This window comes from Alligator mississippiensis, chromosome 3 (assembly GCF_030867095.1).
Source record: "Alligator mississippiensis isolate rAllMis1 chromosome 3, rAllMis1, whole genome shotgun sequence".
NCBI classification, from domain to species: domain Eukaryota; kingdom Metazoa; phylum Chordata; order Crocodylia; family Alligatoridae; genus Alligator; species Alligator mississippiensis.
Genome location: NC_081826.1, coordinates 119,941,934 through 119,969,799, shown reverse-complemented (window position 1 = coordinate 119,969,799; position 27,866 = coordinate 119,941,934). Strand labels below are relative to the sequence as shown.

The window sequence follows — 27,866 nt, the reverse complement described above, 5'->3', positions numbered from 1 at the left end:
ATAATGTAAAAAAAAAAATCCTGATAATATCGTCCGGCGCAGGGGAGAGTTGTTTAAACAGTGTCGGGGCTTGCAAGACTGCCCAGGATAAATACATCGGCCCGGAGCTGAGCTTTTGTTGCAAGGGCTGCCTGAGCCTCCCCTCCACCCCTCTTGTTTTGAGGGTGGGCCGAAGCGTCTTTCTCTCTCCTCTGAGTGCCACCCTGGCAGGGCAGGGCAGGGAAGAGGCTGGTGCAGCGGTGCCTGGGGTGCGGGATCTCGGCCGCGGGCACTGCAAAATAACCCTATAAAGTTTTAACCAGGCGTTGGCTGCAATGCTCTCTTAACAAGGGGGAGCGGGGAGAGTGGGGTTAAGGTGCTCACGGGCAGCCCTCGCCCATTGCTGCCCCTGAAAGAGTGGGTTTAAAATAAAGCAAGAAGAATGGACTGGGGCGGGGGGGGGAGGGGGGGGAAGCAATAGGCAACTTTTCTCTCTGCCTCCTGAGCAATCGCGTGTGTGTGTATGTGTGTGTTTGATAGCTGCCGTGATTGCAGGAGCGCAGTAAAGCAGCTGCTTTGCTCTCAGCCCCGTGCCAGCCCCTCGGCCCAGGACTTGCGAAGGGCCCGCTGATGTTTGCCTCTCGAGTCCCAGCGCAGCGGGGCGGCCCGGCGCGACGCGGACTCTCGGGGTTTGTTGTGTCTGGAGCGGCAGAGGCGGGGGCTGCCCGCGCGGAGCATCGCCGCGTCTGTTCGCCCCGCGGACCCGCTCCCGTCCCCTCCAGGGAACGCGGCCGCCTGTGTCCGAAGCCAGGCGCCCTCCGCCGCCTGCTCTTGTCGTTTTGTAAATGTCACGGTGAAAACACCAGCCCGATCCGTATCAGCCAGGCTTGGTCCAGGCTGGCTTCGGGCTCGCTGCTGCTCACCTCGTGGTCTGAACCGGGGAGGTATTGCGCGCTGGCGGAGATCCCGGCCCCTCCTGTCCCTCTGCTCCGCGCCGAGAGCTGCGAGGCGGGGGGATGTTGGGGAAGAAAGGGATTGATCTGTTTAAAACAGACAAACAAAAAAAGCCCCCAGAGCGAAGCAACCAGACCAAACCCTCAGAGAAAAACCCGGGAGAGCATCAGCAGAAAAAAAAGCCCCAGTGCTTGGTCCAGCTTGGCCCTGTGTAGCTGTGTGTGGCTCTGCAGCCCAGCCCGGGGACTGCTCTCCGGCCCCCGCCGTGTACACAGTGGAAGCGACCCCGGGTCAGCACCAGGAGGTGGAGATGCGGGGCTGGGCGGCAGGGCGGGTCAGGTGCAGCCTAGCGCATGTCCCTCTCCCGCTTGTCCTGAGGGGTGGCTGGGGGTGCAAGGAAGGGCACGGACCGCCGGTGGCTTTCCGCGCTCTTAAGGGCCTTGAAAAAGCGGCTTTGTGGGAGAGGGGAAGGGCAGTGGGCAGCGGGGCCAGCCGCGGGGACGGGGACTCTTGTCAGCCAGGCCTGGCCGCCCGCCCTCCAAGCCGGGTTTCCTCCGTTGCACGCCCCTGTGCTCCCCGGGAAGCCCCGCGCCCCCAGCGGGCGTGATTTCCTCCAGCCCCGCACCCCGACACAATGTCAGCAGGGGCGCGGGGCTTTCCTCTGCCCGCCCGTCGCCCCCGCAGCCCGGACGGGGGCGAGCCCCCAGCACTGGCCCTTTAGCGGGCACTGCCTCCCCGGGGCCGGGATCGTGCCCCCTCAGCAGAGGAAGCCCCCAGTTGTTCGCAAGAAAGAGACTCTTGTGGTGGTGGGGGAAGCGTTTCTTTTCTGTCCCATCCCTTGCTCGGCGTGTCTGGGACTAGGCTGCAGTCACTAGTGGCACAGGGAGATCAGCCTTAACGACTACTTGCAATTACGGCCGCCCTTGCTAATGGAGTAGGAGCCCAAAGGGTGCGGCCACGAGTCCCCCCCAGATATCCCCCACCCAGGGCACCGCTGGGGCGTGACAGCACCCCGCAGTCACCGCATCCGAGCCCCGTGAACTCCAACCCCCGGGCAAAACTCAGGGCATTTTGCTAGTGCAGTATAGCGAGAAGCGGCTGAGCGGGAGGACTGAGGAGTCACACGGGGAATTGCAGGGAAAGACCAGAATGAAAACACAGGGAATTGCAGGGGAACAGGGAATTGCAGGGAAAGGCCAGCTCTTCTTCAACTTAATCACAGCTTGGACCTTTCCAACCTTACACACCAGGGGCATTTCTGGAAGGCAGATTTAGCCCTGACAAACCTCCCGCCCCCATTTAAAAACGTTATCCGTATAGTTCATTTTTCTCCTGTCCCTTCGACTCATACAATGAGTCTCTGCAACAAAGTCACACGTACAACCAAGCCCCCCCTCCCCAAACAGATGGACAAAACAAAATCAGCACCATCTCCTGGGGTGCACCAGCAGCTTTCGAGGTGCCACAGGAGAAAAGAAGGGAGCAAGGGGGGAAATAAATGTTAGCGTGTGTAAACTAGCTAGAGTGCTTCCCCCCCCCCTTCTTCTTAAGGGATGCATTAATTAATATCCAATCAGGTCGGAGTTACAGATCAGCCAATAAATTATGGCTAAAGAAAAAAAAAAATCCCCACCAGTCCCTTGCAATGAATAGCGCCTTGTAACGTCTTTTTTTTTTTTTTTTAAGTATGTGCTACTAAAGATCTGCAACAAATGGTGTCGTTACTGGGTCACAGCTACTGGGGAGGGGAAAGATCGCTCTCAGATCCCTTTCTAAAAGCAAAACCCCCTGGCGACCAAGAGCCGCCGCTGAAGCAGAAGTGGCAGTGGAGGCTTTACCCCCGTGCAGAGCGCTCCTGCCCCGGCGGGGGGCACCTTCTGTGCGCCCCTCTGCAGGGGCACGTGCGAAAGCTCCGCTGCTCCCGCCGGGCTGGGGCTCGCGTTTCAGCTGCAGCAACAACGCAACCCCCAGCCTCGCCGGCGATTCATTCTGCAAGTGGGTGTGAGCCTCTCTCCTCCCGCACGTGTGTGCCGGTGCCTGGGAGAGGGCACACGCACACGAGCAGAGGCGCATCTCCAGCCGCACACGCCTGTTAACTGCGCACGAAAAGATAACCCGGGGAGCAGGCTCCGGCTGCTCTCCAGCGCGGCTTGGACACGAGCGCACAGGCCGCACACGCTTGTCCATACCGGGTCGATTAACAAAATCCGAATAGGGACAAACTTTTATCTCCCTCCCGGGGAAAACATCATGGGGAAAGGAAAGCATTTTCGCGGGTAAGATCGAAGAAGAGGCACCTGGCCAACATAATTCAGGGGCTTGCACAGGAAAGGGTGAAAAACAGTCATTTTGTTTGCTGTTATATATAGCACATTATATATGTGCTATATATATTGTTTGCTATTAGACATAGCACATAGTATGTGCTATATCTATTTTGTTTGCTGTTATACGGAGCACAATATATATGGTTTGCTATTCCATATAGGACATAATACACATGTGCTATATATGTGTATGTATATGTGTGTTTGCTATTATACATAGCACATAATAGATGCTACACATATTTTGTTTGCCATTATATATACCACATACGTTATATATATCAAACAAAACATGCAAAAAATGCAAACTATGCAAACAAAATGTGTGCTATACTAGTTTATTATATAGCATGTGAAACATGTCCTAGTATAGTTCGCTATTATATAGCACATAATACATAAGTGCTATATACTTACGATTACATAACATGTAATACATACCTAATATATTTATTTTATAGCATGTAATACATATGTGCCATATATTTTGCTATTGTATTATTATTTTGCTATTGCACCTAATCCACGGGCTAGTTCTCTGTTTGCTATTATAGAACACAACGCGTGATATAGTTTGCTATTATATAAAAGCACACAACATACATGTGCTATAATACGTAATACCTGTGCTAGGCATATGTTGTTCGCTATTACATTGTTTCTAAATTGCGAACTATATAAAATAGAGAACGACGTACCTAGCACATGCAAATTACGTGCTATAGCAAAGGATATACAGTACATATATTACGTGCTATATATACATTAGCAAACTACATATACATTTACATGTATATATGCCCAAATGACTGCTTTCACGCTTTTCTGTGCGAGCCTCTGGAGTTTGATGGCCACGTGCGTCGTCTTCAGTCGTGTAAATGTGTGTAGCTATACCGCGAGGTCGAGTCGGAGCCAGTCGCAGTGCAGAAGCCTGGATCAGAAGAGGGGGGAGGATCCTTGTGTTTCCCGCGCTTCGCAGGCTCTCTGCATCTCTCGGCCAGCAGCAACCCCCGGGCAGCCGGGCGCGCCCCTGCACCTGTAGGCAGCCGCGCAAGCCGAGGGGGCGGGGGGGGGGTTATTTTTTTCTGCAGTTGCAGTGCTCAGCCCCTGCCCGGCGGGTCAGCCTGAAAGGAAGCATCTGTTTCCAATTAGCAGCAGCCCGCAGCTGCCGCGTGCCGCTCCCCGCTGCCCCCCGCGCGCCGGCCGCCACGTCCCGCGCCCTCGGCCCCTGCAACCCCCTCCTCCTCGTCCCGGGGCAGCGCCGCCCGCCCGCCCGGCGCACCCCGGCGAGTGCCTCCCCCCACCCGGGTCCGAGTCCCACTCAGGCTCGCGCCCTCTCGTGCCCTCCTTGTCCACTTCTGCGCCCTTCCCCCTCCTCCCGAAACCTTAGGGATCTGATGCCCATTTCCCCCCCGCCCCATCACACGCCTGCAAACGAGTAGGGAGATGGTGTTGCCTGAGAGGCCCGAGGGAGGGCTCTGCCCCCTCCTAGGCGGGAGAGCGGAGTGCGGGTGGGGCCAGATGCTGAAGAGGATATGGGCTCCGCCGCCCTCTGGCTAACCCGGGCACGTTGGCATGGCGCGGCCCAACACTATTTATTCACCTCCCAGCCCCCCCACATCTTTGATTTTGTTTTTATTTCTGAAGCTGGCTCTCTCCAGCCGCTTCAATAAGATCTAATTATAGTGAGCAGAAGCTGGGGCTGTGAAAGCCTCGAGTCTGCGAAAAGCTGCTGGACAGAGAAACTTATTGTGCCCCCCCCCGGACGAAAGGGAGGTTTCAGAAAGCCTTGCACCCCCCTTCCTTCTCCCCCCTTGCCCTGAAAGATATTCGAGCAATTAGGAATGAATTCGGCACGGTCAAAAGGCGAGTTCACCGTCAGTCAGATCAGTTCTCCCGACTTGAAAGAGTTCAAGTGGTGGAAACGGGACACGGGTGGAGGGTAGAAAAACAAGGTGTGCGCTGCAAAGGGAAGCTGGGGAGGAGGGAGAGAGGGAGCAGCGACCAAGTGCTAGGCCTGGAGTGCTTTGGTTTTGTTTTTAATCCCCCCCACTTTGTTTAGAGAAAGTACTCAAATCCACTCCTGGTTAATAGGAAAGATCATTTTTAATATCAAAAGGAAATTAATGGGAATCCTCCCACCCCCCAGTTAGATCTCAGCCGGTATATTAAGGTTCATGATCAGGCAAAAAGGCTCTCTTGGGTTAAATCTCGAATGCAAGAAAAAAAGTGACAGCAGAATGGAGTAGCAGTGGCATGCGAGATCTCATGTGCAAAACGAAAGGGCCGAAAGTTAAACCGTTCCCTTTACAAAAGGACTGAAAATAAAATAAAATCACAAAAGCCCCAACACCAAATCATCCTGCACCAGTCCAAGGATTCCCCTCCAATAGATTACGTCCCACTGACAGGCAGACAGTATCCTTTCAAGCAAACATCCGGAGTGATTATTTTTTTCCTAGGGCAAATGACATGAGTGCTGTGGAGCAGGAGCAGGTTTAAGCATTAGGGTTATTCCTCATCAACTCCACATCAGCGTCCACCATCTCCTTCACCAGGTCCTGCAAGAGGAAACAGAGGCATATGTTGTTTATCCGCCACAAGAAGACTCACTCTTCCCCTTATTTAGCCTACATTCATATTTGTAATATCCAGTGCACCCCAAGAACCTAACCTTCTGCATCTCCTTAAAAGCACAACTAGAGCTGTGTGAAGTTGAGCACTTATTTAAAAATACCACAAAATGGATATAGAATAATACCACCCATAGAGTCAACATTAAAATAGCACTGACAGTTTAAATGCTTTATTAAAAACAACTGTGGCTTATTTTATTTGTGCATTTCTAGGCTTTGTGACATGAATGCTGTGCTGCTATTATACTGATTTATTCAATCTTGGCCTTGGCCTGTGTTTTAAGGTTGGGATCCTAACTCAAAGCTAGCTATTTTCCAAAATGTTGAGAACCGCAGTACTCCATCCAAAGGATGTTAGACATTCAATTACTACTCCACTTTCCTCTAGTGGCTTTTTTTAAAATAGTCTTCTTTGAATCATTGTTGCAAATGTAATTTATTTTTCTGTTTAAATCAATTAACACAGAACTCCTCCACCCCCCACACCCAGTCTCTTAAAGACACACACACACACGCGCACACACGCACATGCACGAACATACTGGAAGAAGTAGAAGAACTTACATCAAAAGTGACTCTGGGTGTCCAGTTTAGTTTTTGTTTGGCTTTGGTACAGTCTCCTTGAAGAAACTCCTGAGGAAGAGGAAAAAAAAAAACATTTGTAAGTTCTCTTCATCTGGCTCCTTGTTGCAACGTTAAAATTTGCCATTGTACTGTTCGCTCTTATATAATGCATCTTGAGGCCTTCAGTAGCTATAATTTGTCTTGAAAAGAAAAGCTAGAATAAAAGCCTTCAGGCAAAGGAAAACTTCAGCCTGGCTTCTTTAACAGGTTGCAATGATAGGTGGAAAGGTAAGGCCGTGGTTCACAGCTCTGTTACATCATTTCAGGCCATTTTTAGAAACATCAGACAAAAAAAATCAATTCCTTTGAGAAGTGCTTCAGTTTCAGTCAAACCTTAGATGCCTATAAATCACCAGGAAGCAACATTAAAGAATTGTTGCCCAACCCATATAAAAAGTAAAGGGGTAATTCTTTTTTTACATCAAATCTAATTGACTCTTTAATGATGAACACTTTACATGAAGTTGTCATGTATCCTGATCATGCTACCGCAAGAGCTGTTTCAAATCAATGCACACACCCCCCCATCACCTTTTACTTAAATAAGAGTAAATCACAAAGCAAACATGACAACTGAAATGTTCTTTCAAATAAAAAACATGTGATCAGCAAAGGACAGTGCTGTTAAACTGCTAAGAATCTCTGTGACTGCATGGCTACAGGGTAGGGTAGGAACAGCCAGCTGATACTGGGAACGAGAAAGTTCTTGACGCAATATTTTTTAAAGTAATTTGAACAGCCAAGTAGAAAAGAAAGTAACCAGATATATAAAAGCAGAAACAACTTTGAAATATTGTTGAAGAAACTGAGAAGCTGTCAGTCAAATATATCTTTACTGATTCAAGTACCTTTAAAGTGCTACAAAAATATACACTTATTGCATCTCTAATGAAATTAAGGACTACTATAAATTGTTTGTTGTTTTTAAATTAATAGTTAGTTGTATAGATCAATATCCCTTTGCTTAAATTTGCATAAGCATTCTCATCTAAAGCATCATTAAAAGCTGTCTGTAGGTGACCACTCAAGATAACTGCATAGTTGTATAGCAAGGTCTTTTCTTTAACCTTGAGATAAAATCTGCGGGTTGAATTCTGCTCTTGGGTTTGATTTCAGTGGCATAACACAGCAAGATTAAGTTTCTTTAAAATTGGAGAAATATGTTTTTCTCCATCCTCCACTCTCCTGTCCAGTGTGGAAGCTGATGAACATTTTGGCTTAAGTACTCCAAGAGCACTGTGCATTTTAGATATAAATCCCCCCCAAAATCATCTTTTTCTGCAAGCTTTTGTGCTCAGTCACCCTTCCTCAGGCTCAGGGAAAATTAAAGATGGTGGACTTCTTACCATCTTTAATTTTCCCTGAGCCTGAGGAAGGACAACTGAGCCCAAAAACTTCCAGAAGAAGATACTTTTTTTGGTGATTTCTTAGTTGGTCTAATACAAGTTATAATATCTGAATCAAGAGTTCTAGAGTTTTGCATTTCTTTTTGAGAGACAAAGACACACATTATGTTAACTGACAGATCTTGCACAGCAAAATATAGGAAATTCTTCATAATTATGCTACATAAAGCTAGGCAGCTCTATTCTAGGAGCAGAGGAAAATCACTCCTGGAATTATCCTGAAATGGGGGATATGGAACAAACAAGTCTGCTGAGACTGTTCCAAGCAGCATTTTTAATAATTCAAACTGCATGGTACAAATAAGGAGTTAGCCTCCTCCTTCAGAAGAGAGTAAACAACGGATTCAAAACAAATCACTGTTAGAACAAATCTACTTTATTTCCCTAAATTATCCTATTAATTTGTTACCGCAGTTCTAGGGTGGCTTTTGGAAACTGCAATAGAGATTTTGGGCCAAATCCTTCAAAACCATGCCAATTTAAGGGGTCCCCCATTGGTGGGGTGTCATAAGATTACTCCTCTGAAGAAACGATCTCCATATGAATATGAATCGCAAAATGGGCTCTAAAATGGCAAAAGCTCCCCTTGGATAGGTTTTGGTTCAGGTCATAAGGGTACATTTAAGTACCGTTGCTTTTTATCTGGATTTTAATTAAATGTGCATTACAAAGACACATATGTGAAGAAACAAGACCCTCCCACTAAAAAGTGTAAAAATAGTTGCATTTTAATCAATACTAAAATAAACCATTTAAAACATTATTTAATTCATTAGCTAGCAGCTGTTTACTTCCATCTAGTTTTACATCATAAAACTGGAGTTTATTTTTCATAAACATTGCAGCAGTCATAACTTTACAAATGCAATCTTTATTTCAAAAACAGATTTTTTTAAAACCTTACCCAGTGTCATGATTCTTTACTTATTTAGAAAAAGGGTTAGAGACAGAGGAATGCAACCCCACTGTATGCAGCTTTATTCTGATTTTCAACAGCATGGGAGCAAACTTTAAACTTTCCTGTAAAAATACTCTCCAATTAAAATTGTCTACCTCAAAAATGTCTTCTGTAATTCAAGCCCTTCACACTCAATCACTGAGTAGCCATATATAAGAAAAAAATGCTAAGCAATAAAAATTACAAATATTACCAAGGTACTGAACGGTAAAGCTAACTAATGTAAAAGCCTTGCATATGAAGTCCAACGTACTTCTAACTCTTACTCTAAAGTGTAAGAGTCCAAAAAACATGTTTAAAAAGGTTACACACTCTAACAATAAAGTACAACAGTGCTTAGTTTGTAAAAATATTTAGTATATAAGGTAATGCAATGTTCCCATCTGACTCAGGTTAAAACGCTCTCCCAAAGTAGCTTATAGCCTTTCTTGAAACACTACTTTACAGTAAGACTTGTTTTAAAATAGCTCTATATAAACACAATTATTCCTATGGACATTTTAAATTGCTCTATGAAAGTTAATACACAGACATAAGATAAAATGGATATAAGATGCAATATTGCTGTTTAAACCAACCAGCCTAACATCACATCTATATCTGAGGGCTGTGTTACAAGTGAAAGCTTGAAGTACAGAATAGAAATGTTCTTAACGATGACTGGAAAACAGCTATTACTAATTAAAGGATTGTATTGCAGTCATGTTTCCTGTATTTTTCTGCAAGTAGCTCATAATATGAAAACAATAAGGTAATTACAATAAAAAGAATGTTTAAAAAGAAACCCTCTTGGAACAGAATCACTCTTTGTTTATGTTAATAAAGTCTTTTTTGAAACCAGAGATTTCAAAGTTTCAACCAGATACTTTCAAATTTAGGTTTAACTGAAGCTCCACATACCACTCTGTGGGCTTACCACTTTTCAGGCCCAGGGTTTTATTTCCTTGAGGTACAGGCACACCAAAAAAGTCTGTGAAAGAGATGGAATAGGTCCCAAAAAGAAAAGTGGACCTTTGTGATTCACGAAGCAGAGCTACTACTGAATGAAGACCTGTCAATATTCCTATTTCTGATGGAATAGTAGGTGATAAAATCACAGCATATTTCACGTTTTAGCATTACGGCATAATCTTTTTTCTTTATCACTGGCTGTGTCTACACTAATGCTATTGCAGAGTCACCATTACTGTGCATTTATTTAGTACTTGTATAAACAAAAACTAAATACATGCTCAATAACCTGAGTTACTGCACAGTAGCACTGGCAAACACTTATTTTGTGATGATACTGTGCAAGTAGCCTAATATTACTGCTCAGTAGCGTCGCATAACGGCTTTTGCCATAGGACGCTACTTTGCAGTAGTATTGGGATACTGTGCAGCTAGTGTCTCGTGTAGATGCGCCCATTGTGATGTAAATATACAAGGCATAAAAAAAAAAAAAAAAAGGTTCTTTGACATTACGAATACTCCAAGGGGCTAGGTACAGGAGGTAAGAATTTGTTTTCTGTTGTTTTTACTTGGAACTTCCAATTAACACACTAGTAAACTGTCCTTTGTTAAACAGACATTTTAGGAGGATCTGACACTACATTTTTAGTTTCCATGAAAGAGAAAAGGAAGGACATAAATCGCAAGTTTAACCTGCAAGTGGTTATCTATTCTTGGATACAGAGAGTTGAGTACACAGTGTAGTAGCTAAAGGGGTAACAGACAGGAGCCAAATTGCTTATTGCTGTTTCACACTCAAAAGATACAAGTTCTCTGAGTGGTGATATGATCCTCTCTCTAGGGAAAGAATGAGTTTAACTTTGATACAATCTTTTGTTTGCCTAGCTCTCTCCCCCCTTCACATTAATTATAGCTTGAAGTGTAAGTGCCCAAAAGAACCCCTAAAGTTTCATCAAACTTCATCTTATGGAGATGTTATGGTCCTCAGACAAAAAATAGGCTCACACAGAGAAACCTACTCTGTAGTATGGCCAGACATTTTTACAGATAGGTTATACAACCACAAGGAAGACATGTCAAATATTTCTATGTAAATATCATGTTTCTTGAGTTCTGATACAGGATGTCATCACTACTTTTATTTTGACTCATTAGGTAATTGATCTGGCTTCACAGTGCAATTTACAATTGCCTAATTCAATTGGAAATCTGAAAGTTTCAAAACAGCATGAGAAAAAAAAGGAGAGAGATGTACTTCATGCCTAACAAGATGTGTAATTTTTCTCCTAATACTACAGACAGTATCATTCATTTAGAATGTTCATCAATTCAGCTCAGATTTTGCTCTCAGTTATCCCACAATATAAAATCAAGAGCAAGGCTAATGGAAACATGGGCACTATAAAACACCAAGGGTGAAATCCCAACCTTATTGGCTTCAGCAGAGACATGAGTCCCACCCTAAAATAAGCAGCTGATCATACAATAGTTCTACACTGTCAGAAAAGTTGTAGTGATCACATTCAAAATCTGCAAGATGGTGCAAGAGGTTTTTCAGGAAGGAGACTTTTTATGTTACAGCTCTTTCATAAACAAAGAGTGGACAAATGAAGTGCTAAAGAATCACTAAACTAAGTGCCTGGCCCTGCACTCTTTTCAGTGCAGAAAAGCTGTCAAGCCTGGGCCTCTAGATTGCCCTCAGCTCTCAAGAGTCTTAACAGTCTGAATAAAATGTTTCCTTCTAGCTCCATTTTTATTCTCTCCCCATATATCTCCTCACGGCTCTGCCTCTCAAGTTCCACTCATGCTATGAAATAAACAAACACACTATTTCACTTGACTATTATTTTACAGTGTCCCCCACTGCTCTTTGAGATAGGATAACTTCAATGTACATCTCCTCCTATATTTATTTTATTATGCAGATTTTTTTCTTCAGGTTTCTTGGTTATCATATTTAAACATTTAATTTTTATTTTTAATAAGAGCTCCTGTAAGGTATCTCATTGACAAAGGGTGTGTCTACATGTTCACTAATGCACTTTTGCTACTGTGCAGTATCATCACAAAATAGGTGTTTGCCAGTGCTACTATGCAGTAACTCAGGTTATTGTGCATGTATTAAAGTTTAGCACCTCTAATATGCCGTACTATATAAAGGTGTATTAGGCTGTCCTAACGAGCAGTAGCAAAACTGCATGCCTTTTTAGTGATGCGTAATGTGCAATAGACTAATTCTACTGCACAGTAGCTTATTAGCATGATTTTTGCTGTGACACACTAATGTGCAGTACAATAGGCTACTGCGCATTAAGGCATCTCATGTAGATGCACCCAAGGTCAGCCACATAGCATGTTTGTAGGGCTGCTACACCTAACTATTAAAGAAAACAAGATTTAGTTAACATGTTTGCTAAGATCAGGAAGAAGCCCCATCAAACAGCTTACCATATTTGGGATGCTTGCCTCACTAACTGCATAATTCAATTGCTGCTGTCCTTACCCTTCCATACCTCTAACACACCCAGTATTTGTCACCACAGGTATTGATATACTGTGTCTTAACTACACCTCTGCTCCTGCAAAAAGATTTAAGTATGTGAGCATTCCCTGTTGACCTCATTTGAATGACTTGTAATGTGTAGAGTTAATAAAAGCAAAAGTCTTTCAGAAGGGGAGTGCAGAAATATCATTAGTAGGTACAAACACTATGAATAGAAACACCAAGTTAAAGAGCAAATGAAAGTAGTCACATCAATAAGCACCAAGTCTGCCTGTAAGTAGTTGCAGGATGGGACCCTTAAGATTGAACTCTTCAAGGTAAGGCTCACCATCTTGATTTGTCTGTGAAGTGTTGTATATGTTTATCATGCCATAAGAAAAAAATGTAACAATATAGCAGTTGGTAAGTGTAGTAAGTGGAAGGGGAACATGAAAACAAAGTGCATCAGTGAGGAAGGCTCAAAATCTAGGAAATACCCAATAAATATGACTTTCAGAAAGGCAATGAGGAGTATCACTCAATTTTTATTTTTTTCTTCCACTGCTTTTAGGAAGGGAAAGTTGTAGAGCAGTTAAAGTGCCAAGGGAATAAAGGAATGCCAGCAAGTTTGGTTCCTGGTCTATATTTGTTTTTAATGCAGCACAAGCAGGCTAGCTTCCACTCTTGGATCAAGTCAGCTTTTTCAGAGACACAGCATTGTTTGCAGACAGCCTATCAAGTGGAAACAGCTCAAAGCAAAACTTGGATACTGTGAAGTTTCCTTTGTAGTGGAAGTTCTGATACTTTTCCCAGTGTGTTTAATATATAAATTGATTTTCTGCTTAGGAAACTCCATGTAAAATAAAATTAACCCCCCCCCCCCCCATAAACTTCAGTATCCCTCAGAATGAGCCCTATGCTGAGGACCTGCAAACCTGAGTGACTTGAATAGATTGCAGGTGCTCAGCACTTTATGAATAAGCTCCTTTTTATAAAGGAGATCCATTGTCCTTCTAACATTAAGAGAACTTAGCCAATAAATCAAATCAGTTCTTGCTTTTCCACCACAAAGCAGATGTTACAACAGTAACTGTATCTCAGCTATTTGATAACGTTCAATTGGATCAATTGCCACAGAGCAAATGAACTCACAGCAGCAACAAACACAAGAGTGATAATAACAGTAATGAATATTCCCTCTCCCCTTCCTCATGCCTTTTCCATTTTATTGCTGTGTATCTGCACAAACTGAAGCTGAAGCCAGACCTCTCTTTTAATGACAGGGGGTGATAAGAGACAAGAAGAAAACAGCAAGCTGTCTGGTCTGCTCAGGAAGTTGGGAATCAGTGGTATTGTCCATCAGCAGGGCCAAGAGAATGCCGTCAGTGCTAAAACAATGCTTCAGCTCAACTTCAGGGAAATTGAGTCAGTCAGCACTGGCTCTGACAAGCACACTGACACTGGAGATAAAACGGCAAATGGAGCAAAACAGAGGGAGCTGGCCCTCTCTGCTGTACAATTCTTGTCGCCAGAGCATAATCACTCTGATGGAGGTAGTGCACCAGTTAATCAACACAAGGGCATAATGCTCATGTACTCTTACAAGAGCATAGGCAGACACTGGATCACGGCTGCTTTTATCTTTTGTGCAAAAGTCAACTGATTTACATGCCTAAGAATGTGAATATGGTTGAGTATTTTTCAATCTCTTAATTTGCCAGAGGAAGCCTGAGAAAATGTCTTGGAGAAAGTTTTCCTTTGGGCCAGACTAAATTCCTCCCGAGTCAGAGCCTAATGCAAAGAAATAACAAGTACTGGCTTTACTGGGCTTTGGATCAGGCTGTTAGTTGCTAAATGCAAGTTGTCCGAACTGGAGATCTATCTCCACAGGCCAGCTAATACTATAGGAATTCAAAAGAGAGCTGCTAACCCTTAAGGACTCTTCAGCCCTGGGTGGTGACAATATTAAGTATGGACTATTCTCCTCATGGGATCAGAGGAAGCCCTACTGAAACTAGTGGCAATATTTCTATGGAATTCTGTGGCACCAAGATTTCACCTAATAGCAATTTACCTCAGGGCACAAGTCTACATTTACAGGGAGACAAATCAAATGAACTGATGGGTCTTTCAGCGCCAACTTCTATGAGTCTGTAAACATAATGACAACTGGTGGCATGGTCGACTCAGGTGAAGTGTTTATACAATTAGATCCCGTTAAGTGTAACAGGTGCCCAAGGAGAGAACTGAGAGAATTCCTGGGAAGATGATTAGGATTAAATCCACAATACGATATGCGCCATTTGTATGAGTCATGATTATTTTGGAAAAAGAAACCCAATACATGGGACAAGTTTACCTTTGTATGTGCATATATATAAATTTAACATATGTGATAGAGTAAAAGTTGTTTAAGTTTCCCTAGCGTGGAAGACTGAAATTTTCATTGCAATCTGCAATGCACTGTCTTTGCTCCCTGCACTACAACAGGGAGAACTCACTCAAAAAGGCTATTAAAGGGGGTATAATACTCCATCACTCACTGCAATGTCCCCCCCCCCATGGATGCATGTACAGTAACTATATCAATTTAGTTATTTCCATTTAGGAAGGAAAGTACCCATAAATTACCTTTCTCCTGGAAAAAAGCAGCATCCACACTACAGCTTCTATAGATGAAACTTTTTAGGTTAAAAAAATCACATCCCCTAACTGAAATATGTATTCTATTTTCTAAATGGGAACTAGACTTTAGTGATGTGGACATATACACGTGCTCTGGTATTGTATCCATCCATCACCCATGCACCCATCCCCACATATGTACAAAGAATTAAAGATCTTTGGGCTACAGTAAGCTTCTGAAAAAGTAAGCTTCTCAACAAAATCAAGTCATTCAAAGTTTCTAGGGAAATTAGTGAGCTTTAATAACAGTAGGAGCCTCAGGGATAAATTATTTCCCAATGGGCTAATGAGGGACAGGTTGTCATAAAAGAAAAGAATTAACACCAGGAGAGTGTTCTAGATGCCAGATTATCTTTTAATTAATCAATCAATGTGCTCATCTCTTATTGGGCTATATTATATCACAGTATTTCATTCTAGCATGGAACAAATGCTGTGTACATATGTTTACTCTTGGAGTCAATGGGAGTTTTGCTTGAGTAAGGATGAGATATTGGGTAATTGTGGTTTGAACCTGTAAGGTCTCATCACCAGGCAGAGTACTTATTAGGGTACTTTAGCAAGTGGTTGATACCTCTTCAATCCTTAACCACAATTGTTACAAAAAGGTCCTTTGTGCTATATCTGAAGCTTAAATTCCCCTTTCCTATCTTGCTTTTATTTTTATTTGTATTTATTTATTTAGCAAATTACTGTATTTGTAAAACAGTTTGATTTCAGTGTGATTAATTGCACAGTAAGAATTATACTTCCCAATGGCAGTGGAATTTTGACCTAATTGCTAAAGGCATAAATGTGCTAACCCATACATAAAAAGATCAGGTTTCAACACTGATTTGTATACTAGAATGAAAGGGAGAATTGGCCACCTTCTCAGCTGCTCCTGCTGTCTCACTAACATCACTCCTCCTTCACCACAAAAAAATAATTAAGAACCATTTTAATATTATAATAACCATCACGGGCTTACAAATCATTGCCATGCAAGTATCAGAAAGAAGACAGTAATCATTACAACACTGAGATTATTTTATATGTAAAGAAGTATGAAGCAACAGTTGAATATCTCCCTATTTACCATTTACAGAGTAACGCTCTATACCATTACAGGGCATGTGGTCACTAGTGATTTTATTAAAGTGAATAAAACTAGTGACTCTACTTGCATATATTAAATTAGACATATCTAAAAAAGGTCATATTAAAAAAATGGACAGGCGTGCATTTTTCTGTAAATGTGGTTCATTAAGTTATCAACAAAATAGTGACCAAATATATAAGGCCCAGGTCCCTGTAAGGACTTAGGTGTGATGAGATATTTGCACTTGGTTCCTGGAGTGTAACCTTATACCAGTTTAAACACACCTTTTCCATACAGCTTAAAGGGTCTGGAATGGGATTCAACTAGCCAGTCCTTTGAGGAGATTGGGGGAGAGTGGGGAGACACATAAACCAGCCAATAGGAAATATAGAAGAAAGGCGTGTGTCTAAAACTCTGACTCTCCCAAACCTGCGTGTCCCATTGTAGCCCACTGCTCACCCTGTCAAGTGTGCTTATAGTAACTGGACTAGAGCCATGTGCCCACTTGCACATTCTTCTTTAGGTCTCATGACTCTTGCATTCCTTTCTGCATATTGGCACAGCTTTAACTGGAGAGGTAGACAGTTCCTCCCCACAGCCTAGTCTAGGGGTTAGGGCATTCTCCTGGGAGGGAGGAGATGTAGATTTGAACATCCTCAGGTTGAGGAGGACATTGAACCCAAGTCTTCAGCTTTCTGAGCAAATGCTGCAACTATTAATGCAGAAAAGACCAGCATCGCCACTGCACATTTCCTTCCAAAAAAACAGTTGGGGTGGCTTAGTTCAGGAAAGAATTCTGGGGTCTGCATTGCGAGTGGAGGGAGGCCCCTGCCTGCAGTGACTCAGGGGCCTACGCACTGGAGAGGGATAGAAGTTCAAACTCACCCTTGTGCTTTGTGTTTCCTTTTGGCTAGTTCTAGATGGCTTCTTGCTCAGTATGTACATTTTTGGGTCACCCTGTAGCACCTTGAGCCACAATTCCTTGTCTGGGACAAAGCAGGGATACTGTCCCTAATACTGTCCGTTTTGGAGGCAGCCTCTTATACATCTCTGTAAATCTCACAGTGGCCCTTTTTGCCTCCCTGCATCTCAGTTAATCACTGACAAATACCAGATTCAGAAACCCTTTTCAATAGATGATAAAAACAGGCAGGGCAGGATTCTTATGGCTCAGGAGGTGCCCAGAAGTAATCTTCCTGTTACAAGACTAGAGGCACTCTGAGTACATAAAAGGGGGTGCTGCAAACATCTCCATGGAACTGATACAATAGGCTGCATTATTCTCTGCCGAACACCTCTCACTATAAAGCAAGAAATCCATGAAAGGGTTAAAAAGTCAAACAAGATAGGAGAGGATTATTCATTTGGAGCGTGCCCTGAATGCATCCTTCAGCACACTTGATAGAGTAGGAAGCCCAAGTGGTGGCCTTTCACATGACATCATAAAAGCCTAATTTATCACCAGCCACCAAACATCTAGAAAATCATAACATCCTTTCAGGAAAACCATGTGCAAAATAATCAGATTTACTTTGATGAAAGCTTTAGAATGCCGGTCCAAGTAGGACACTACAAACAGTAACCCTTTGCAGGTATGTATTTGCAACAAAGCAGCAATATTTAACACTGCAAACTCATTCATTGCCCAATAGGAGGCTGCTGTATTTCCTGCTTCTAAATATGTTTATTTTTATTCTGTATATGGATTCAGCCAAATAAGACTGCCAAGGACAAAAGGTCAGATCCTGGCCACTGTAAAACTTGAGTTGAGCAAGCACTTGAGAACTTCCATTGCAAGAAAGGAATCCTCCAGCAGTGCAGACATGCCATTGCTGCCTCCTTGCACTCTCTCACCTTCACAGTCCTAGGGCAGGGATGCTGGGGTGTGGTCCAAGTGCTGCTGCACTGTGGTGACCCCTAGCTGCAGGAATGGCCCACTGCAGTTTGTTGTAGCCAGTTGCAAGCTGGAGCATCCATGGGCATTCCAAGAGCAAGATATTTCATCAGTATAGTATATGGACACCTTGGCCTCCCTCCCTCCTGACTTCTGAGCTGAGCAGGCTCAACTACCTGCAAAACTGGGCCCAGAACTTAATCTTTTAAAAAGAAAAGCCACTTACACATGACAGGACCTGATTTTCAGAGCTAAGCTCTTTCAACTCTTGATTTCAATAGAAGGGGATATCTCTCAGTTGTAGTTATGTTCATGGTTGGCTGAGTTGTTCTATTATGCCAGTATGTTGAATTCAAAGTCAAAAATTAGAATCTTGGAAAATCTATTGCAGGACCCTGATCTGAGCACAAGAGAGCCCTACTCCAGATAACAGATACACCAAGCTTAAGTATTACATTTCAGCAAGGATCCCAAAATGCTTTAGCAAGGCACTTGTTGTCTCCGTCCATCTATCTAGCATTCAAGACATCCTGGGTATTCTACACCTGGTGCCTTTTATGTCCCAGTCTAAATGCACATGGAGTTTCATAATGTTATCCTCAAACTCAATTTATACTAATTCTAGAAAATGAAACATCCCTTTTACATCTGTATGATTTCACATTTATAAAATAAATCAAACAAGTGCATTTTTTGTTTTAGAAGAAGCCCTTCCAGAACATAAAATAATGAAGATACAGTCAGTAAACAATATACTTAATACATCTGTTTGTCTGTGATGCAAATCAGCTAGCACATGTATATTGTACAAGGGTAATGCAGTGAGTTCAGCTCACATCTCTTAAAATTCAACTCAAGCTTTTACTTATTAATACCTGAGAGTCCTATTGTTGCAGTTTGCAAAATAAACTCATTTTTCACAAAATGCTTTGTGATTTACTGTTGCATATTGCTAGACTGATAATAAAAACAGTTTCCTAGATGTAACTTTCAGCTTTTGAGAATGAAAAGAGGGATGGTAAAGATTGCACAGAAGTTGCCAGATCTAGGGGAGAGCCTAAACCCCTGAGACAGGAAGGACTGGGAAATTTTTCTGTTTTTCTCCCTCACTCTCTCTTTAAAATTAATTAATTAAAAAAAACCTGAGAAAATACCCAAACTACCAGTAAATCACAGATTCAGTAACACTAATAAAGGTATTTTCCTGTTAAATAACATTTCCTTCTTTTTTCCCCATCTTTTCCACTTTATTCCGTATGTTACTGTCTTTGTCGTTTCATTTTTTCATTCTGTTAAAATATCTAAATTATTTTATTCTCCTGTAAAACCTAATTTCTCACTTTTTAAAATAATGTTATTCTCTTCTTTTAGACTCATTGAATAATAGAAAAATACGGCAGGTTGAGACCTCAAAACTCCCATCTAGCCCAATCTCCTATTTAAGGTAGCATCATCCCTATCATCCCACATTCAGTGTTTCTCCCTATTTCTCCACTTCACCATTGCCTCTCCTATGCCTATGCCCATCCCATTTCTCCTTTCCTCCCACCCTATCATCTCACCAGGAGATGCTAGATTTGTTCCCCTTTTCTCCTCTAGCTAGGGCTGTTTTGCTCCCATTGCTGTCTCTTACCTCAGATTCCTTTTGCTCTGATCCTCTCTTCCTATGCCACCAGCCTATTCCTTTTTACTTGTCCCAAACTCTGAGATGATACAAAGATCAAATTTCTTCATTCCTTCACCCTCAGTCTTCTTGAAACTGTTGCACAGATTTAAAAGCAATACGCCATGCCCCTTACACAGAGTGAGTAAGCTGACAGGACTAAAACTACTGCAGTATCTGGAAGCAAGTCCAAAAGAAGCATACACGAGAACCACTATTACTGCTCAGAGAAGTTGCCTAGAAGCATAACTTTGACAAATTTGGCAACACACACTCACCACGTGTATACATGCACGTGCGCGTACACATACACTTTTAAAAGCACACGTATGTTCTGCTCCTTTTCACAGTACTCTTGAATGAAGATACCACAGCTTTAAAGCTATCCTTTCTATGACCTCCTTCACTTAAACACCTTCAATTAAACAAGAAAGGAATTTTTGATCTGTTACCAACACATTCTAAATTTTTTTCACCCTGCAGCAGTCAAATATGAAAGAGTATTATAGTGAGAGACAAGTAAGCATTTTCTACTAGACCTGCCCTATTTACTAAATTCTTCTTTCAAACCAGGATTTAAAAAAACCCACAGTCATTTTCTGCATGGCTCCACATATACCAGTAAGTATGGGATCGAAATATCCCTAACTTGTCGTGTGTGATATTCCAAATGCAAGATGCATCATGCAGTACTTAGTTCTTTTGAGAATAGATAGTCCTTTGAGATGTTTAAATAACAATTAAAGACTGAACTGTTTTTCAAACAGGCTGATATTCAGCTGTCCCTATATTTTTCATTTAAATTGTGGTAACACACAAAGGCTAGGTGAGAGTCCCTTTGTACACTGCACAAATACGTAATAAATGGCAGTTCTTCCCCTCCAAAAAGCTGTCAATATCAAACGTATGCTTTCTCAGAACACTTCCAAGTCTTATATCTTTTTTCTGGTACATGTCACTGTCGCAGGGCACCTCGGTGCTCTGCTCCTATAGAGGAGAAACTGCCAGGGAGCGAGTGAGCGCGCCCTGGCCTGACATAATGAGCCCAGCTGAGGCTTGCTCAGGTAATGAGCACAGCTGCGGGTTGCCGGAGCAACCAAGGGGAACCAGCTGCCTGTAGGAGGCAGGGCCTGGCCCTTATAAAGCTCAGGGCTGAGGCCAGGCTAGCAGTTCTCTGCCAGCAGCTGGAGAGGCAGGAGCTTACTTAGCCAAGCTATGGGGAGAAGTCTGAGGGGGCAAGTACAGCTCATGATAGCCCTGAAAGGAGTGGGCACTAAAGGTTTAGCCAGGGGGTTTTATGTTTGTGTTACAGCCAGGAGGCTTGTGTTTGTTTGGCTCTGTTATTACACCCGGAGGCTTGGGTGAGGCTGTAGGGGTTGGAGGAGGCCTCAATTATAGGGACCCCAGAGAGTGTGGGGTGCCCTAGCGCCAAGAGGGCGCGTTATTTTCATAGCACCAGGGAAGGCGCAGCTCGCACGCCAGTGCGTGAGCAACTGGTGGTGAGGAGTGCGGCCAGTGGGTCGCGGGCGCAACCGGTAGGTTGCAGACGGGGGACCGAGACCCCGGATTGCGTGCAGGGTACATAGACCCCAGCCCCAGGGAGAGGGGCAATCTGATTGAGAAGCCCCGTGGGGGCGCAGCGAGCCCCAAAGAGGGGGAGCGCCATACTGAAGAGCCCTAGAGAGAGGGGGCAATTACTGAGGAGCCCGAGACGGGCATAGTGAGCCCGGCCGCAGGCTAGTGCGGTAACACCTCTCAGACCGAGGCAGGGCGCTGCGGTTGCCCCGAGAAGACAGGGAGTAGCAGCGCGGTGAGCTGGGGTCAGAGAGGGTATCCGTGCGGTTGGCCAGGGAAGGGCTGGGGCCCGCTAGGGAGTCCCTGAGCGGGACTGTACCATCAGGGGAGGCCCAGCGGGAGGCTGGGCACGAGAGACAGACCCAACAACGTCTATTACATCTGCAAGGCTTGGGGCGTGGTATCAGGGGAGGTAGGAGCCACGCATAGCCCATAAGGCTGGGGCGCTTGGGTAGCGCCCATTGTACGGGGAGACCCACGAGGGGTCCAGGAGCTTACGTGCCTGAGGAAACACAAGGCAGCCTCCCTATTACATATTCCATCAAGACGTGGTGGGCGAGAATGGAGGGTGCCCTCGGGCCGAAGTAGCGCGGTGAGAGGGCCTCAAGGAGCTCACGGTCCTCCGTGAGGACCCCGCCGTGACAGTCACTTCTAATTCCTATAATTTGACTTACTTGATTATATCTATTTCTAATGTCATGGGCAATATTGTACAACACAGAAAATGTTGAATGGCAGGGTTGTCAGGTACCAACAGTGCAACCAAGAATCAACTGAAGTAACAGGCTAGATAAGTATCTCGGTAGCTGTTCTCTGTTAGTAATCTGAGCAAGACTCAAGAGTAGAACTATTACTACTAATGCAAGATAGTGCTGGCGTATTAAATAATGGTCTAACTGAAAGACAAAAAAAAAAGATACAGATTCCATATAATAAAACAACAAAAATACCCAGCACTAATCTTTCATACATCTCAGCACATTTTCCAAATGCAGGGAAGAATTATCACCTCCATTTTACAAAGGCTGAAATTGTGGCACAGACAAACTGTATGACTGATCAACTTTATATAGCATGTCATTAGCAGAGCAAAGGACCCAGGTCTACTGGCTCTCAGTCAAGTATTATCTGCTGTACCATGCTACTTTCTTATTATTAAGATATATATCTTAGTACCTATATAGCACTCCAAGTATTCAGATCACTTTGGATCAAATTCTGGACTCTTTTACATGCCTCCTTATTCCTTTGTGAACTCATAGTAAGATGTAGCCTTTAGAAAATCATTCCTCCTCCATCAGCTCTGCAGGTCATACGCTCTATTTTACCTCTACTACAGTAAGTACCTTGTCTCCATTTTTTTCCATTCCCTAGATTTCTCTCTCTCATCTAAAGCATCAGCTTTTAGTTTCTAGATTTTCCTGCTTCCTGTTGTAACTTTTTGGATATTAAAAAAAAAAAAAAAAAAATCACAAACCCCCCAAGTATGCAGAAATCACAAAAAATCCACAAAAGATTCACTTAAAAATAATGAGATAAAAATAAGGAACCATTTATTTTCAAATCTGCTGAAAGTTGATCTTTCAGGGTTTATATTTTCAAGATTTTCTTCACAATTGAAATGTCCAGCAACTCATTAAAAAAACCAAACAGAAAAACAAAAGAAAGAAAAGAAAGATTCCTATTTAATCACAGGATTCCAGAAGCTCAGGTTTTGGGGACATTATTATTTTTTGAGGAGGATTATTATGACTTTTATAGCAGAGGTAAAATTGGACATCATAATACTGAGCAGAATTCAGTGTCACTCTATTCTGTCAGTAATCCTGTCTCTCATTGGCTGCAAAAGACCCTTCGTTATGTTTCATGCTATGGTTTAGGGAAAAACAGTTTCCACCGCTACCATCTTATTGCCACTCCATATCATATCAATGATCTATACCTTTTAAAAAAAAATAATATGGAAGGCCTTCAAGACTTTTTAGAAAAATACAACAAATATCAAAGTATTTAAAACATGTACAGCTCTTTAAAAAGCTGACTGCAGAGCTACTTACAAAATCGCGTTATACCCAAAGCAATTTCTTTAAACATTTTAAGATAACTTTTTGTTTGAAGATGTTCCACCTTTTCAACGCTGCTGCACTAAGCAGCGCACACTGAAGATTACAACATGTAGCAACCCACAGTCTTTGGTAACTTGTGGAACAAAAGAACCCCAAACCAAAATGCTACAATAGCTTCTAATTCAGTTTAACAACCTACTGGCATACTGTATATGAAAGGAAAGTCACTAAACCTTGGGGTCTTAAGGTCTGTTTTGAAAATATAAGGACTAAAATTGTAGAATGAGAAACAAATAAATTAAAGAAAATGATTTTACAAGCCTGACAGATGTGCTTGGCAGTTTAGTTTCAAAGATCAACTAAATTCATTATGGATGTTTAGTGAAGTATTCTGAATAAATAGGATATATCAGCAAGTATCACAAACTTATTCTGTACAAGCAGCAATCAGAAAGGGGGTGGAGAAGGGTGGCTCCTCACTGCTTCTTGGTCTTTTGGAATAATTTATTAGGACAATTAGAGTCAGAGTTGTGATCCATTTGAAAAAGGAACTTGGATCTGATCACAACCTGCACCACCACTTAATGGTCGTGCTGCTTTATGCCTGCTGCGGCACGTAGGTAGTGGTTGGCATTTCTGTGGCTTCATCGTTTCTCTTCCTCTTCAGCTCAGCTTGTCACACAGGTTAGGAAAATGTGAGTAATTAAACTGCAGGTCATAAATTACTAGTGAAAAAAAAAAAATCCCAGAGAGCTTCTGGGACACCTCCCTCCCTTGCTCAGATGTGCAAATTTGATTCTTTCCCTCAACAAGTCCTTTAAGGCAAATAAGTCTGCAGAAGGGGAAAAAAGGGCATATTGGAATTGATGGAAAAGCAACCTGCAAATGAGAGAAACAGAGACTAAGATGTTCTCTCAGCAGCTACAGCCTGATTCTTAATTGCTTCAGGCAATGCCTAGGTCCTCCCCATGATCTTAGATAAAAAGAGCAAGGTGTTTAAGTGCAAAATTTAAGACAATCTTTATTCAAGACTGGGAGGATGTAGCTTATTTTGCTTTCTGGTTGCCCACACAGGCTGGCATTGGTAGAACTGCTTGGAGGTTGCTTGGTTTACAGATGTGTGCTTCTGCCAAACAGGGTCAATATTCAAACCACAATTAGATCAATATAGAAATGATGCCTTTCTTGCATCTACTTATGTGCCCCATTTAATTTAATTTAAGAACAATTTCCTACTCAGCTCTATTCCAATTCATGTGAAACAGCAGAACAATTCCAATGGACATTTTGTGAGAGATTTTAATAATTCCAGGTGTGCATTTGCTCGTTTATTTTGTACATACATTATCACAACTGAGCATGCAGTTGTGTTAAGAGAACATGAAAATGACCTGCTAGACCAGGGGTAGGCAACGTTTTTTGGCCACAGTGCCAAAAACCCCACAATGTGTACCTTGGAAGGTGCTGGAGTGTCGACATGCCAGAAAAACAAAATGGGGGCGGCGGGGAAGGGGTGGACATGGCAGGATGCACTGCATATTAGTATATTTAATAATTATAAATGTTGTCTTTGTTGTTGTGTATTCCTTTTCTGTTAAGCATGTTGCAATGATAGAGAGAAAAAAGAGACAAATAAGAGAGAGAGGAGAGAGAGAAAGAAAAAGGAGAACAGAGAGAGAACCAGACACACACACACACGCACGCACACAGAGTACCACGTGCACAAACACAGAAAACCAGAACACACCCAGAACTGACACATGCACACAAACATCTGGAACTGGACACATATATGCACACACACACAGAACCAGACAGAGGCAGACAAATGCACAGAACCAGCTGCGCAGCCATATGGAGCTGGGCTCTTGGACCACTGGATAAAGTCCAACCCAACAATGCCCTGGTCCCGCCAGAGCCCCTGTGCTTCCCCAGGAGCCAGCCCCCTGGGCTGCAGCACTGCTGGCTGAGGCCCTGACCTGGAGCCTGCCCATCAGCCCAACCACTCACCCACCCTGCACAGCTAAGCCTGCAAAAGGTGTGGTGCTCCTGGCAAGGGTCAGCGCCAGCCTCATCCTGGTGGGGGAGCTGGGCCGGGGCTGGGCTCAGAGCCGGTGGGAGTCAGGCGGGCTCAGCTGCAAGCCCTACTGCAAGCAGCCTAGGCTCTGTGGTTGGCAGCAGCTACCACAGCCTGGGCTGGCTGCAGCTGGGAGGATGCAAACAGCTGCTCCAGGCTCTGGCATCAGCTCCATACCGGCGGGTGCACGTGTGCCTCGGAGTGGATGGTGGGGATAGGGCCTGAGGCAGCACAGCCCTCCTGCTGTCTGCTCTGAGGTGCACGTGCAATCGCCACTAGCATGGAGCTGATGCTGGGGCTGTGGAGCCAGGCAGGGCTGTTTGCAGCCTGCCTGCTGCTTGCTGCAGCTGCCCAGAGCCCAGGCTGGCTACAAACAGCTGTGCCGGGCTGTGGAGCCCAGTCATCAGCTCTGTGCCGGCAGTGGGGGAGAAGCTGGGGTTGTGCTGCCTCAGGCCCCTCTCACACCATCTGCTCTGAGGCGCACGTGCATCTGCCAGTATGGAGCTAATGCCGGAGCCCAGAGCAGATGTTTTCAGCCTCCTGACTGCAGCTGGCCCAAGCTCTGTGTAGCTGCTGCCAACCACAGAGCCTGGTCTGCTTGCAGCAGGGCTTGCAGCTGCCTCCTGCTGGGAGCAGCCTGGGCTTCATGGCTGGCAGCAGCTGCCTAGACCCCAGGGTGGTGGTGGTGTGCTGAGCAAAATGGTCTTATGTGCCGTGCTTGGCACATGTGCTGGGGTTTGTTGACCCCTGTGCTAGACAATTAACTGGCCATCTGCCTGGGCAGTCACTATTGAGAGCAGCGTGTGTGAACTGCGTGATCAGTCATGATAATGTTCATGGAAAAATTAGGTGCATAGAACTTGAACCTTACAGACATGAGCACCATGTCAGCTGTTAACAGATTGATTAGTCAGTGTTTAATACTCATCCTGCACATACTTTGCAGCAATTAGTGATAGGTGAGTGGGACACCAGCCCTGGGTGTCAAGTTAGAGGGTGTGCCAATGCTTGACGTTGCTGACGCGGTGCGTGTGGGAAGAGGAGTAGCCATGTGCCGCTTGGGGCGGGATGAGCTCGGCCGGAGCAGCAGGGGCTCAGCTGTATTTTCCCCCTGCCTGCACCGGTCAGTCCCAAGCGGCACATGGCTCCACCACCACTTCTGCTGGCTGGTGCCAACCTGGCTGGTTTCCTCCCGTCCCCAGCAGCACGTGGGAATCTGGCTTCAGCTGCATGCTGCTCCGGATGGGACAGATCTGCCTGGGTCAGCACCAGCCAGCAGAGGCGGCAGCGGAGCCGTGTGCCGCTCAGGACTGACCAGCGCAGGTAGGGGGAAAGTGCAGCTGAGCCCCCTGCTGCTCCGGCTGGGCTCATCCTGTCCTGAGTAGCACATGGCTACTCCTCTTCCCACATGCACCGTATCGGCAACGTCAAGCTGACGCGGTGCATGTGGGAACCTTGTCCCTTCCCCAGCCCTTCAGCAGCCATTAGGAAGCTGCTGAGGGGCTGGGGGAGGGACAAGGGGTGGGAACAAAAGTAAATTGTGTTTACTTTTGGTTTCCCATCGCAGCACTGCAGGCCACAGAAAATGCCTTGGTGGGCCACATGTTGGACAAGCCTGCTCTACAGGGCTCAGCACATCCCTCCTTACTCCCACTCTGTCCACTGCAACAAAATAGCTATCTATGCCTCTGATTTGCAGTAGTGTCGATTAAACAAGGTACAATGTAGTGAAGGCTCATGTTAAAAGCACGCACGCACAGAATGCAGAGAACCTGTCCCTAGATAAGGAAAATAAGATCATTGGAAATCTCAAAGTACTACATGTGATGTATGACCAGACAAAGCAGCATAGAAAGGACTGCCTCAATTTGCACAGGCTAATGTTTGCAGGCTTTGATGCTGAAAGTGAAACATTTCAATTTATAGTTATACACCTAGCTAAAACTGGCTTGATTTTTTCAAGTGGAGACGTTTCCACCAATTGGTAAGAGCTGTGGATTTTCGGCATCTTTGAAAAGAATCCATTTTTCCAGGTGCTTCCAGGTATAGCCAATACTGAAAATTTTGTCCACATGTTGTAAACAGACCTATCTGATGCTCCAGCAATTCACTCTTCTGTCCAATGTGTCTGACTTTTTCACATAAGCAATTGCTATTTTCTGGGGGTTCTCACATAAGCAGACAAACCATTTGGGCAAGCTCCTACTGAAATCAATGGGAGCATGACCAAATAAGGGCTGAGTTTAAAAAAAAAAAAAAGATAAAATAGGCAGGTACTTCCTCACATTAATTCTCAACACTCTCCATTTATGTTACCACCCCAGAAGGTTCAAGTCCTGATTGCCAGAGCATATATTATCTTGTATCTGTCTTACTTCCTATTCTTTGTAATCTCCTTCATGTGTTCTTCCTCTTGCTTGATGCAAAATCAATTGAAGTGAAGGGGAGATTGTTCACAAGTGCCAGCAGAAGATACAGATCTTTTCAACCATTTTTCCGCTATATTGG

At 44.1% G+C, this 27,866-nt stretch overlaps 1 protein-coding gene across 1 annotated transcript in view; it reads right to left on the bottom strand.

The window, feature by feature from the left end:
- Positions 1–5,347: 5,347 nt before the first annotated feature.
- The window catches only part of GMDS (GDP-mannose 4,6-dehydratase), a 601,282-nt gene continuing 578,763 nt past the window's right edge, over positions 5,348–27,866 (bottom strand). The window contains exons 10-11 of the mRNA XM_019490465.2: positions 6,461–6,529; positions 5,348–5,821 (exon numbers count right to left, since the gene is read on the bottom strand). Coding sequence (XP_019346010.1) covers positions 5,759–5,821; positions 6,461–6,529 — 132 coding nt within the window. The 3' untranslated portion in view covers positions 5,348–5,758. The remainder of the gene's footprint in view (positions 5,822–6,460; positions 6,530–27,866) is intronic.